The sequence below is a fragment of the Nelusetta ayraudi genome, unplaced genomic scaffold (genome assembly GCF_046127955.1).
Source record: "Nelusetta ayraudi isolate G7.1 ecotype Tasmania unplaced genomic scaffold, CSIRO-AGI_Nayr_v1 ptg000050l, whole genome shotgun sequence".
Lineage (NCBI taxonomy): Eukaryota > Metazoa > Chordata > Actinopteri > Tetraodontiformes > Monacanthidae > Nelusetta > Nelusetta ayraudi.
In genome coordinates, this window is record NW_027466100.1 from 1,859,805 (window position 1) to 1,873,007 (window position 13,203).

Consider the following 13,203-nt stretch of genomic DNA (forward strand, 5'->3'; position numbering starts at 1 on the left):
TAATTTGCAAACTTGATGCAGAAAAGTTAAAGCACAACCAATCCTACTTGTTCTTCAGTCTCTCAACAACAAATCATTGAGGCCAACAAGACAGACGCCAAAAGTGCGACCCATGGGCTAGAAGTCAGTTCATCACAGGGCACCAGTCATAATATACAAAAATAAAAACAAGGTACTCCATCATGGGTCTCTTTTTTTTTTAATTCAGCATGTACATATTCTTGAAAATGTTTTTGCATGATTGTCCAAACTTATGGCAAATATATTACATACAACCTCGTCATCACTATACAAATAAACATTGTCGTTGCTGTTGTTGATAATTTTTTTCAAATTTTTATGGACTTTATTTTATTATTTTTTTTCACATTTTTAGTATTATTTGTAATTGGCTGGTTATTTTTTGTGGAAAGCTGCAATGGTAAAACTTTATAAACCAAGGTACTGTTAAAGTTTGATGGGATCACATAGTTTGCATCTACTTGTACATATTTACAGTGATCAAATATCACCCACAAAAAATGGTACTGGTGAAATAAACGCATCCAACGTTTAACATGCAAAGGCAGACATAACTACAGAGCAAATCACACAACTATACAAGTCATTAGCAACTTAAAATAAAATAACGTGAACTTGTCAGCATTGTAGAACATCACCTCATTATTTTACATGCCATTTTTTTCATATATTAAAGTCTACTCTCTTGCTTTTCTTTATTTGGGGATGCAGATATGAAATTAATTGTAACATGTCTATGTTTTAGCAACACAAATACTTAACCATTTATTTGCCCATTTTATTTACTTGTGACACAACAAATTAAAGATCCTCTTCATTTCTGCTGTACACATCTCACTTTAGTTTGCTGAGGAAGTCAAGCAATCCCTGGTGAAACTCTTTTGGTTTATCCATGTAGCAAGCATGACGAGCTCCATCCAACTTTAGCACAAAGTGATGTGGAAGTTGTATCAGGTTCTTGTGGGACTGGGCTCCCAGATTTGTGTCCAAGGCTCCAAACACAATTAGAGTGGGAGTCTAGAAAGAGCACAAACAAACAAATTGATGATTATTTCACACTGCAATACACAGAAATCAAAATGCAACAGCTAAAAAAAAGTTGAAAGCTGAAAGTTAAAAATCTGACAGCAATGACAGCTGCTGTTAATCACTTGATTTTATCTTAACAATCGCTGTTTAAGCTTGTTTGAAGCAGCTGTGCAGTAAACCATCACAATAAAACATAACGCTGTTGTAAATCTAGACACATTGTCGGGGGAAAAAAGTTATCGAACCAGTAATACAGACAGATCCAAAACTGAGGTTTAGTTCATCGATGTCAGAGCGCCCCCAAGTGCCTTTACCAGGTAATTTAGTATGTACAAAAATGTTTTAACTCGATTTTTAAGCAAATATTATTTACACACAACTCCAACAGATAAGTAATTTCTTTCTTCTTTTTTTTTTTTAAATGAAAAAGTGATCATGGAGGTGTGGCGTAAAATATGTCATTCATCCGCTCTCCTGACTCTACTCACCGGGATGCCTTGGTACTGCTGAGCAGTGTAACTTCGGGTACCGACTGGTGCTATGGGTATGAAGCCATGTAACTGAGCGTGATTCTTCACAAGGAAGGGGATTGAGTAATGGCCACTCATGGAGGGGCTCAAGAGCACTGCTCCCCTAACTCCCAAAGACTCCATGAACCTTGAGAGGAGGTCCACGCGATTCTGGTCGGACTTCAACGCCTCAGAGTCTGGTGATTTCCCATAACCTTCAAGGAAAAGAATAATTTTGGTTTAATAATATGTCCCCTTTTAAACTTAATATTGCAGAAATCGGAAAGAAAGCTCAATTTGCTACTGGAGACTGTTAATGTTTATCCAAATCAAAGCTTTGTGCTGGTTAAAAAATGCTGACTAGCATTTCAAAAACTTTTTTTTTCATGATTTATATGGGAGTTAAAAATCCAACCAAGAGATCTGAGTATAGGAGTATAGGAGTCCCTACTACTGATAACTTTTACATTTAGAGCCATATCTGATGTATGTGTGCGTTACCATGTAATTTCCTGATCCAGTAGGTGGCGCTTGGGTCAAGTGCTGTGGGAATTTATTTAAGGCAAGAGGAAGCGGTAATCAAAGGGACAGGTGTGCTGATTACCGGGAGAAGCACACGGGTTTTTGACCGCCATTTAGTGGCCAACTTTGAGCCCTTTTTTGTTTTGTTTTCATGTAAGTTATTATCATATAGGTGTGTGTAGACATGTGGAAGGACAGCATTGTGCAACAGGCCATTGGGTGTAAATAAATAAGTTTAACCGGACAGACGTTTGATTCATTCGTGGAGCCGCCACAGATGACAATGTACAATATTGAAGCATATGGGTGTTTTGTCTTAGAGGTTAACATTTGCAGTGTGTATATCACAGCATTTTAATTACCATGACTTAATTACCAGGATAAAAAAAAAACTGTAAAGATTACAGTGGTAGCAAATAACAATGTTATCTGGAATAATCAGTGTTCCCCTACCAGGCAGGTCCATTGCCAAGGCTTGATATCCATTGACTGCCAGTATAGCCATTGTACCAAGCTCTTCCCAGGTTTTGGATGTGAAGGCCTGTCCATGCAGAAGGACCACTTGTAGCCTGCAGAATGAAACAATTTATTTTTTCATTTACTTGAAATTAACTCAAAATATCCTAAATTGCCTAAAGATAAACAGCACTCAGCTACTGCAGGAGAGTGCCCTTTCTCTTGGGAGGAATTGTACTCTCTTGTCTAAAAAGTTTAACTCCGTTATTTCAAAGAAAACCTCCTAATCGGACAAATGTTCATTCTATCTATCGTTACCTTGGAAGTATCTGTCGTCCTGTTGCATCTACCGGTAGGGCCTCCCTGAAGAATAGTGGAGGGTCCCCAGGTAGCTGTCCAGTGCGAATGGACACATTGGTGGTTGAAAGTAGAGGGGGTGAAGTGGCGGTCAGTGACATTTTTTGAGCCTCCAGAGAAGGTTCCATGCTCCCCTGGCGAATGGATGGCAGCAGCAGGTAGAGCAGTACCGTGGCCACAAACACCAGGCCCAGGACAACAAGGCGATTACGGAAGAAATTCATCTCATCAAGATGATCTAGTAAAAAAAAATGGCAGAGCATCTCTCGACTTCAACATTTATTATTATAGTTCAACCAGGGCTCTCAAGTGTCAGTCTTTTGGGTCTTTTGTCACGCACTCCCGCCACACATTGTATTTCTCACGCTGAGAAAAAAATACATATATATATATATACATATACATATATATATATATATACATATATACATATATATATATATATATATATATATATATATATATATATATATACACACACATATATATACATATATATATATACACACATATATATACATATATATATATACACATACACACATATATATATATACACACATATATATACACATACATATATATATATACATATATACACATATATACATATATATACACATATATATACATATATATATACACACATATATATACACACATATATGTATATATATATATATATATATATATATATATATACACACATATATATATATATATATACATATATATATATATATATACATACATATATACATACATATATATATATATATATACACATATATATATATATACACACATATATATATATATACACACATATACATACAGAGACCACCAGAGTATGCAAACAGAGCAAGTCATAAATACTCACACACATCAGTGAACCATCTTAGGTTTCATTGTGACAGACAGCGGGTTTGTTAATTTAACGGCTGACCAACGGTAACTAGCTGCTAGTTCAATAGAAACTACGTTCTGCTGCTTTGTGCTGAGATCATATACCTGCTGCTGAAATAGTGTTCACGTTTAGTAAACGTCGTTTACAAAATGAACACTGCTGTTTTCATAGGTCACTTTTAAAATCATGTCATATTTTATGATTATAATCCTTGCCATGGATGCATTAATCGTTGCATATGACCTTGAAAATGGCAGGACATGAGCCGAACTGTTTTAAGTGGGAGCCAACAACACAGATTATTACTGAGTCCAAAAAGGCCACAAACACTTACACCAAACAACACAAGTCATAGTCACTCAGTCACTCACTCATATTCAATACACAGACATTCAATAAAGATGTTCTACTTGGTTTGATTGTCGGTGCCTAGTGTCATACTTCTGTAAGCCTTGAGCAGTTGGGTGTCACTCTGGTCTGCATTCAAAACTTGAGAGCCCTGATTCAATAATTACTCCAACTGGTAGGATCATCACCATATCGTACAGTATTTTCTTCAGCAAGAACAGAAATGTACTGTCACATAAAGTAAAACATTGTTTAAGTCGAACTACTCATGACATTGACTCTGACACAATGCACGTTTATTGTTGGTTCAATTTGTAATATACACAAGTTTATAATCAAAGTGAATGAAATTTGTCCCTCCGGGAAAACATAATGAGTCAGTATAAGGACATGACATCGAACTTACCAGACGAAAGTTAAAAGGCAATACTAGCCTGCTGCAGTGTAACGACAGTCAATCGTGCATCGGCATTAATATACAGAACATGCAGCCATTCACATTTCCTACAGCTAGCCAGCAGGACATCCCCCCCGCATAAAAGAGGGCTAGGAGTATTAGCTTACAGAACCACCGACGAACATACCGTTACAGAAGAGACAGGTGCTTTGACGCTCACTGACAGAGAGACGAGGCTCTTGCCTGCTTCACCGCCATGTCCTCTGAGTGCTTGTTAAGAGAAACAGGTTTTTGTTACTGGAAAGCTGCCAGAGATGATAAAAGAAAAAGAAAAATACTGCTACTGGTGTTAGCTTGTTTTTCCCAAACTGAGGGGCAAAAACAACCAATATTTACGGCTATTCCCTTAAAAACTACAGTTCGGTGAAGTATAAAAAATAATTTCCCGCAAGACCAGAAATTTGACGATTTTTCTAATGAATGGTTGTGAGTCAAGTCTGCCGCGGTCATCAGTGCCTGTTTCTGATCGGAACATATTCGAAGCTGCACACAACAATATTAAGCGGTCATAGCGCCAATGCGTCATTTCCTGTGGATACAGCCGTCAACAACTGACGCTCAGTATTGCAAATTAAGTAGCAAGTATCTGCTTGCATGCTTGTCACACTGTTTATAAATAAGCTACATCAACTCTCACGATTCTGCCCCCCAGGCAATTAACTCACAATATTAAGATGGCCTGTAAAATCAGGAAAGATATTAAAGCGAACACATGAACTAAAATATGCAATATTTAATAGCTCAAAATTACTACGACTACTACTACAACGACAACTAATAATAATAATGATGATGATAAGAGTAATACCTCAGACTTGATTTCCCTTCTGTTGTATTTGTTGTATCTTGTGGGAAAGTAACCCATGCATTCCAAAAGTACAACACAAAAAAGTTCAAATGTTTTTATATACTTTTTTTTTTTTTTTTGCACAAGTAAACCATAGTTTTTATATGAATGGTATCCTGAAATGAAAATACATTATTTAAAAAAAAAAAAAAACGGCACCCAGGGAAAACACATTCAAATTTCTAATTAAATAATAAATTCTCAGATTTATCAAGAAAAAAGACTTCATACGACAGCTCATCATGTACAAAACACTTGGCTTGTTTCCATATTTAAAATTGTTGCAATACATTCTCAAAGAAAACACTTAATTTATGGTTATTTATGGCAATATTCTAGCTACCAAAAATTTTAGTCGTTAAAGAATTGCTAATTTTACTCCATGTTACAGAAAATAGCAGTTAGTTTTTCCTTCTTTCCTTAAAAACCTCTATATTTCTATGCAACTGGACCAATGCTTGAATAAGAAAACTTCAACAGTAAAACCATCAATATGTTATAACTCAGTTCAGAAAAAGCATGTCTGAAACATAACTGCATGTTCTAAAAACAATAGTATTAAATTATGGCATCGAATGCAGAAAATCTAAAAGCAGTTTTGCCCTACAATAGAATGCAGTGATCCTTTGAACCAAACCCGCCATGGTTTTATTGGCTCTGATCTGTTTTTCTTTAATACGACAATTGACCGAATAGACAAAATGGCAATCTGTCATATTTTTTCACTGTAACTGACTTAAAACCACAGACACATGTACTGAGCACATTTAGACAAAATTCACAGTGGAACATTTCTAACGTGACAGAGGAAAGAGGGTTAACAACATATCGTACTGAAATGTACTAAAGGTATGACTCAAGGCTTCAGTCTGCAACAATAGAACATTATTTCAACTTTGATCAGGGTGTGTCATAAAGGAAAATACAAAAAAAATGTTAAAGTGCAATATTTAAAACCATCTTTGCAGCACGTATAAAATGGTCTGTTGCAATACATCTGTTAGTGAGACGTTTCATCATAAACAGCAAAGCTTCCCCTGACAAAACTTATTCCAGGTAGCTGAATACTTTGCGGAGCAATAGTAGAGAATCAATTCAAAATCTACTATGCAAATTGTGAAACTACTTATGGTAATCAACTCGCATGGACCGAGGAAAGACTCAGTGAAATAAGACAAGAGATAAAGCTACAGTAGTTCCTATTAACACAGCATCTCTGACAGGAACCCTGCCACAAAGTGCTGTTCGCAAGTCAAACCTGAAACTAAAACAAACAGTATTTCAAAGGCTGGATGATATAAGTACAAAAGCTAAGAAGTACCTTTGTAATGAAAACAGCAACTTCTTGCCTGTCAGCAAGCTCCAAACAAGATTTTTTTTTTCCTCATAAAATTAAAATATCTGATGGAGAATAATCGTGAAATTTACATGTTGTTTTTTTTTCAGCTTACAGTTCCTTGTTATTCTTAGTTAGGTTTGACATTTACACTGACAGAATATGATAAACCTCTTATCAGTTCATGAGGAGTAAAGATTTGGTTGGTAAATTTGGACGGTAAATTCAGTTAAAAGTTGCAGCATTCCCTTCTTAAAACCTGCCTTTCTTATTGTTTGTTTGTTTTCACAGTGATACTCATGTGAATTACATGACACTTAACCCATCCTCTTGTACCTTATACATATATTTGGCTTCTTTAAAAAAAAATAAAATAAAAAAAAATAAAAGTTGGCATAGGGATTTAATATTAAGCACCGTCCAGCAGAAGATTGAGATGAAATTCACAATAATTACAACTTGTAAACAAAGTCAAGCGAACCATACAAAGAAACTTTGTGGCCAAGTTAAGGCACATTTTTTTCAACTGCAGAGGCAGGTCCAGCCAAGAAACTCAATCATCTTCTGATGTGATTAAAGCCACTTATTCTGTTCACGAGGCATTTTACAATCCTTCTGGTAATAAAAACTTTTTTATGTTGCGTTTTGTGATAAAAATTAGGTGAACTCAGAACTCGAGAACAGAACTCCGGACTACCAAGGCAGTCATATGACAACAACTGGTTTTGTCAAGCTGCTGGGCATCTCACATGTACCTCTTATGCTCTGCGTCCTCAGACCTTGCTTCGTGCCATTACTGCTGCAGAGAAAAATAATAAAAACTGAGATCAAACGCCTTTAAATAAAGGCAACGTCTCTTATCTGGATCTCATTGTACAATAGTACAATGGAAGATGGATATATAAAGCAAGCGTAAAAGAAATCAACTTGTGAATTAAAGACAATGAGAATTTAGGATAATAATGGAGGACTTTTGGCCTGACTTGTATCTTTGTGTTACACTACAGGATGAGCAGACCACTGACACCAAAAACTTCCCGACACCGCAGTCCCTCTCACAACTCCACAGAAATGGAAGAGCAGGCAGAAACAACGGAGATCGCTTGGCTTGTTTGGCAAACATTTCTGTGCCAAGTACCAGCAAATAAAACAGAGCAGGAGAATCTGACCAAGCAAGTTCGAAAAGATTTTAATCCGTGTGACTCCTGCGCAAAACTCCGCCATCCTTTAACCCTCTGGTGCCACATTCTTCATCTCTTTCATGAGGAAGGCACAACAAAGCATCAGCCTTGGCATAGAGCTAAAACCCATTTTTTTTCATAGAGGGATGCAAACAGAGGGTTAAATGCGTATTTTTCAAGAGACCTTTGTAGCTTTGAGGATAATTAATCATAGGACCACCTCCTGCCATACACACACCCATTTGCAGAAGTCTAAATGATCACAGAAACAGGTTATACGTGAAAGGTTCCGCATGGAGCAGATACACAAGTGTAAACCAGTTCAAGTTCCGTGCATCAGTTTAAAAACCACTGAATATTCTGCAATGGAAGTCTCACAGTCAAAACCAAGATCTCTGCTGAAAACGCTGATTTCTGCTGGCAGTGAATCAGAATTATGAGAATGAGGCGCACTATTAAACACTCGACAATTTCCTTCTTGAAGGTTGACAGCAGGAGTGAATTATTTTTGAACTTCTTAGGTTCCTCCGTGCAGCAGAAAGAGGAGCCCGAATGGAAGTAATAAGCAAAGCGTCCAAGTCCCAAAGACAGAGGGGGCTCTATTCTGTCCTCTTTCTTTTTGAGCACAGGCCTCGCCCCTGTATCCACTGTAGCACTGGCAGTGGAAGTGTGCGCGGAAAAGAGCCAGCTCGGCTTTGCCAGGTACGCCTGTAACCCTCAGCTGGCCACCGTGACTGGTGATGCTGTGTGTTTGGGGGCTGAGGTGTAGGTACACATCTTTGTCTGCGATTTTGCGCAGACAGCGGCCGTGATTCTTACACATGACCTGACTGCACTGTTGGGCAGCTGTAGACACGTTGAGGAGATATCGGCCCAGCGCTCCTTGAAGGTAATCGTTTAGGGCAGAGCACCTGAGCTGCGGAGGGGAGGGGAAGGGAGGGGAGGGAAGGGGGGCAAAAAAACAACAGGGCTGTTAGCCCACAAACACTGAGACTTGACCGTTAGCAGGCACAGACGCATGATACTTACACGGCTGTTTGCATAGGACGTGTCCCCCCAGAAGATAACACCTGCGGCTCCCAGTGCAACGCTCTCCCCAATGGTGGAGACAAGATCAGTCTGCGAAACATCAGTTCAAACAACAAGTGAAATATTTGCCCTGGTTGGGGTAAAATAAACAATTACAAATGACATTTTTTCAGTGATTTAATACACAGGTATACTTGTCAACTAACCTCAGTTAGGAAGGTATTCTGATTGATGTAGGTTGGCCGGGTGTAAACGAACACAGGGCGAGCTAATCCGTCGCCGACAGACGCCAGCCGCATCGCCTCCTGAACCCGGTTCCGCACAAAGAGGCGCCCATAATTTGTCGAGCGCAGCACAATATCCATGTATATGGAGGGGAAGAAGGCCGTACACTCCATCCACAACCAGTTCAGCTGGTTGTTGCGGATCAGCTCCAGGGCAGGACAGCGGCCCGTGTAGTTCTTCAGGTCACTCTTGTAGTCGTGGTTGTAGCAATCTGGGAACAGGTAGAAGCCCCACAGCTGGTTGGGCCTCAAATTCTTGGCGAGTTTCAACGTCTCCAGCATGAATTTCTGTGCCGAGAGCTCAAATTCCTGCTGGGCAACCTTCCCTACTTGCTCTGGGGTCCAGTTGAGGTTCTTGTCGGCCAAGATTTCACGGGATTTACTCCGGTAGACGTCCTTCACATCCCAGTTGCGGATCCACAGTGGGCGCCACTCCTCCCAATCTATAACTGCAAGCCCTTTGGCCTCCGGCTCGCGGATGTATTTTTGCACACCTTCCGGCATCTTTTCAAAGTGCTCAGTGAGGCTGGCGAGTTGCGGAAGGCCTCCGTTGACCGCGGTGCCGTCACGCTCATAGTAAGGATACAAGCCGAGGCGCTCCTTGTAGAAAATGGTCAGGTTCTGGCGGACAAAGCCCTCATTCGGGGTCGCAATGATGTCAAAGTGGTCTAAATATAAGGTCACGCCATGTCGTGGGGTGCAGTCTTCAGTTGGGGCATTCCATGCAAGAAGAAGTGGCTTCTGGGAATAAAGTGGCCCCATTGCCTGCTTTAGATCTGCTGAGCACAGAAGAGTCCACGATATTAACAGAGTGAGGAGGAACCAGGGCAGGCGGCCAGCTGTGGAGCAACGAGAGTGGATACCAGCCTCCATGGTCACTGCTCTCCTTCTCTCCTCTCACACTGCAACAGAGGGGGGGGGGGGGGGGGGGGGTGAGAGAGAGCTTTTCATAAAACAGACATAATGAGCAGAGGTAATCAAACAAAAATGCAGGGGGTTTCAACACTATGGGGGAAAATGTAAAAGTTCAGAGCCAGTATTTTATGCTAGCTCGCGGATTCACAGCCAATTTCCTCTTTGGCGTTGCCCTAAACTTTTCTTTTCTTTGTGCTCAATAAACCAGCACGTTTTTATCTTACATCAAGAACCTGTAGCCTTGGTAGAAACTTTCTCCAACAGGTTACCTCACCCGTTTCCCCGAACTACACCAGGCAACGCTACTTTCGCCGAATGCGCGCTGTCCCAAAGTTTCATTGAAACGGAGCGGCGTGCTAAGCTACGCTAGCATTGCATGACTATCCTCCCTACCCAGCCTGACCTGTTCCGATGAGGCCGGGGACGGCGGCTTGCTCCACTTATGCAACAGTCGGAAAGTCTGCTTTTCCACTGCCCTGCCATGTGAATGGTAAAAGTTTTTTTCCCCACACTCAATCCATGTTGAAGATGAAAAACTCCATCGGCTGAGGAAGGGGACCAGGCACTATGGCAGGAAAGGTGCTGACCAAAGGAATATTGATGGGGGGCGATGGGAGGCGGGGCCATGAAAGAATAAAAGCCAGATATTTAAACGGGTTTTCCCGGAATGCGACGCCTCAAGATGTATTACTGTGGTTTTTACTTTGTTTTAAGAACCCTTCTTCACGCTGTAAACCTATGGCGAAACAACAGTTAAAGACATGGATGTATTATATGACACACGATGAAAAGCAACCGTGTCTGACTTCCGTGATGCTGCAGTTCCTTGGTGTGGCCACAAGGAGGATGCGGCTTCGCAGCCTGGCGGTGTTTCGGGAGATTTGACAGAAATGACTTTCCATTAATGTGACCTAGGGGCAAAATATAGTGGGGAGATTGGAGTGACAACTACTACAGCCAGCAGAATCGGGACAAAGTCTCTAAATTGATTTGTTTTTGCCTTTTTGTTTGTTGTTTGGTTGTTTGTTTGTTTTCTTCCTTGTGTCCTTCTTAAAAATATGACATTACCTTGGGTGGAAACTACTGAAACTGATAGAACCAATGGGAGACAATTAAGTTTGGTGTTTTTGTTGCATATTAAACACATGGATTTTGTTCTTAATAATTTCATATTCTCAGGAAGAATTAAATCACTAAAACTAATTTGAGACTTTTTTTTTTCATTCACTCATTTATTCATGTTCCCTACTTGCTCCTCCTGCACACAGGGATGCGGGAGTCTCTTGTCTTCAGGCAAAGGCAGGGTACACCCATGTTTATAGCCATTATCGCAGGGATGAATAGTTTTTTTCATTATTATTATTATTACTATTATTATTATTTTTTGTTTAAACTGAAAATAGCCCATTATTTAATTAATTGTACATTATTTGATGGTACAAATGCATCTGTTGTCATGTCCAACCTGAGGAAAAAAGACGTTGCCGATTTGATCAATGTGTGCCTTCTCTTTTTGCTCTGTATATACTTTTTAAATGAAAAAACAGGTGTTGGACATCTTTAAACAGGTGTTGGACATCTTTAAGTGTGCTTCTTTTAGTCACGGGTCGTTGGTGCACATTTATTATGTAATTTCTCCAATAATTGAATCTGCAGTCACTGCAGTATCTCTGATGCCTCGTTAGTCAGACCTGTTTTACTTCAATGTCCTCCTGTTCTATGTGTCAAGTCAAGTGGAATTTCTGCCATAACTTAACCAGCTTCCAAGGTAATAAAGCTCCAGTAACACTAGTATTTAGCAGGACAACTTCATTGGCGGGCATGTTTTGGCTTGCAACCGTCACGTTGGTTAGTGTTGTTCTTTTTAACGACACGAGCTGCAGTATCCCCCCCCCCGCTTTTCAGTTTTTGTTTGCAAATCAGACACTCGGTGGAAAATAAAACTACATTTTCTGATCTGTATGGAAAAGATGTGTTCTACATAAATCTGGATGTTCATTTTTCCCTCATCAGCTTGCTTAATACACTGATAGATTTTTCTGCTTGAAAAAAGCAGTAGCACTGATAGAAATATTCAACTAAAATTAAATTCCTTTCAGGTACCTTTGATATGGTAATTGATTTGCTATTACATAACAGTTTGAAGAAGGCATGTGCTTTCTCCCTTTCAATGTCCAGCACAAATGCATATATAGGGCTGATAGGGTTCATATTCATATTCGTATTATTGCTTTTACCGTAGATAGTAAGGGTGGTCAAAAAAAAGTTACTAAATGTAAGTGTGTAACTGTTATAAATATAAATCCAAACTGCAGTTTTACCAACACATTGTCTACGAGATTACATGTATCTAAAGTAGAATTTCAACCTATTTAAATGCTATGTCGTCCTTTCCTATAGCAAATAAAGTCACAATGTTTCTACTAAAAATACATTCATATTTTCATAGTCGTCATCAAAACTGACCATCTATTGCCCAAAAAAAGGGTTGTGTTTCTTACCAGAGTTTATCTTCTTTAATCTCCAGGTTAAAGTAGTTCAGCAATGCCGCTTGAGGAGAGAAACAGGCCCATTATCTTGTTCGGAAAAGGCAGATGATAAATTTGCTCAATCTTGTGGCTGTACTGTTCAAATATTCATCAGACTCCACCTCCATGCCTATCCACACAGAGTTACAACACCACGCCTCGTCTTTTTAGTTGAGCGACCGCAGCTTTATAGTTGCACAACCAAGCCTCAAATCATACCTCAGCCAGTCTTTTGCTTTTGAAAAATATTAGCAAAAGTCCCTTGTTTACGTCAATTAGATTTAGAAAACGTTTATTTATTCCCGAGGGACAACCAGGAAAGAGGAAAAGGCATAGAAAAGTTTTTTTTTTGAGGATCTAAAGACCATAGTTCTTTAGCACTGCATTAAATAATCACTGCATGAACCTTTCATTAGGCTGAGCTTCATTCAAAGGTCAACACAGGCCAACATAGCCAGATTGGGTAACAATATATCT

The 13,203-nt window shown here is 39.4% G+C and overlaps 2 protein-coding genes across 5 annotated transcripts; both read right to left on the reverse strand.

Annotated features, from left to right (window-relative positions):
• Nucleotides 1-178: 178 nt before the first annotated feature.
• Nucleotides 179-5,151, reverse strand: abhd14a (abhydrolase domain containing 14A). 2 transcript variants are annotated; one of them, XM_076037252.1, is made up of 5 exons: nucleotides 4,734-5,151; nucleotides 2,856-3,132; nucleotides 2,535-2,650; nucleotides 1,539-1,774; nucleotides 179-1,038 (listed from the first exon to the last, which is right to left on the reverse strand). In XM_076037252.1, exons 2-5 carry the CDS (start codon nucleotides 3,116-3,118, stop codon nucleotides 856-858), a joined length of 798 nt encoding a protein of 265 aa, XP_075893367.1. In that variant the 5' UTR covers nucleotides 3,119-3,132; nucleotides 4,734-5,151; the 3' UTR covers nucleotides 179-855. The 2 variants fall into 2 exon arrangements, with proteins under 2 accessions (XP_075893367.1, XP_075893369.1); XM_076037254.1 differs by lacking the exon at nucleotides 4,734-5,151 and adding an exon at nucleotides 4,556-4,690.
• Nucleotides 5,152-6,884: 1,733 nt separating this feature from the next.
• Nucleotides 6,885-12,878, reverse strand: hyal2b (hyaluronidase 2b). Of its 3 annotated transcripts, none has more exons than XM_076037241.1 (4): nucleotides 12,700-12,878; nucleotides 9,206-10,185; nucleotides 9,000-9,089; nucleotides 6,885-8,886 (listed from the first exon to the last, which is right to left on the reverse strand). In XM_076037241.1, the coding sequence occupies exons 2-4, from the start codon at nucleotides 10,154-10,156 to the stop codon at nucleotides 8,488-8,490; spliced, it is 1,440 nt and encodes a 479-aa protein (XP_075893356.1). In that variant the 5' UTR covers nucleotides 10,157-10,185; nucleotides 12,700-12,878; the 3' UTR covers nucleotides 6,885-8,487. The 3 variants fall into 3 exon arrangements, with proteins under 3 accessions (XP_075893356.1, XP_075893354.1, XP_075893355.1); XM_076037239.1 differs by lacking the exon at nucleotides 12,700-12,878 and adding an exon at nucleotides 10,602-10,817; XM_076037240.1 differs by lacking the exon at nucleotides 12,700-12,878 and adding an exon at nucleotides 10,423-10,586.
• Between the last annotated feature and the right edge of the window lie 325 nt (nucleotides 12,879-13,203).

Coding starts and splice junctions, on each gene's coding strand:
- abhd14a (XM_076037252.1), bottom strand. CDS start 3,118: ATGAATTTCTTCCGTAATCGCCTTGTTGTCCTGGGCCTGGTGTTTGTG. Junction 2,651..2,855: donor GGACGACAGATACTTCCAAG/GTAACGATAGAT, acceptor TTCATTCTGCAG/GCTACAAGTGGTCCTTCTGC. Junction 1,775..2,534: donor CTTGGCAATGGACCTGCCTG/GTAGGGGAACAC, acceptor TTTTCCTTGAAG/GTTATGGGAAATCACCAGAC.
- hyal2b (XM_076037241.1), bottom strand. CDS start 10,156: ATGGAGGCTGGTATCCACTCTCGTTGCTCCACAGCTGGCCGCCTGCCC. Junction 9,090..9,205: donor AGAATACCTTCCTAACTGAG/GTTAGTTGACAA, acceptor GATGTTTCGCAG/ACTGATCTTGTCTCCACCAT. Junction 8,887..8,999: donor CGTCCTATGCAAACAGCCGT/GTAAGTATCATG, acceptor TCCCCTCCGCAG/CTCAGGTGCTCTGCCCTAAA.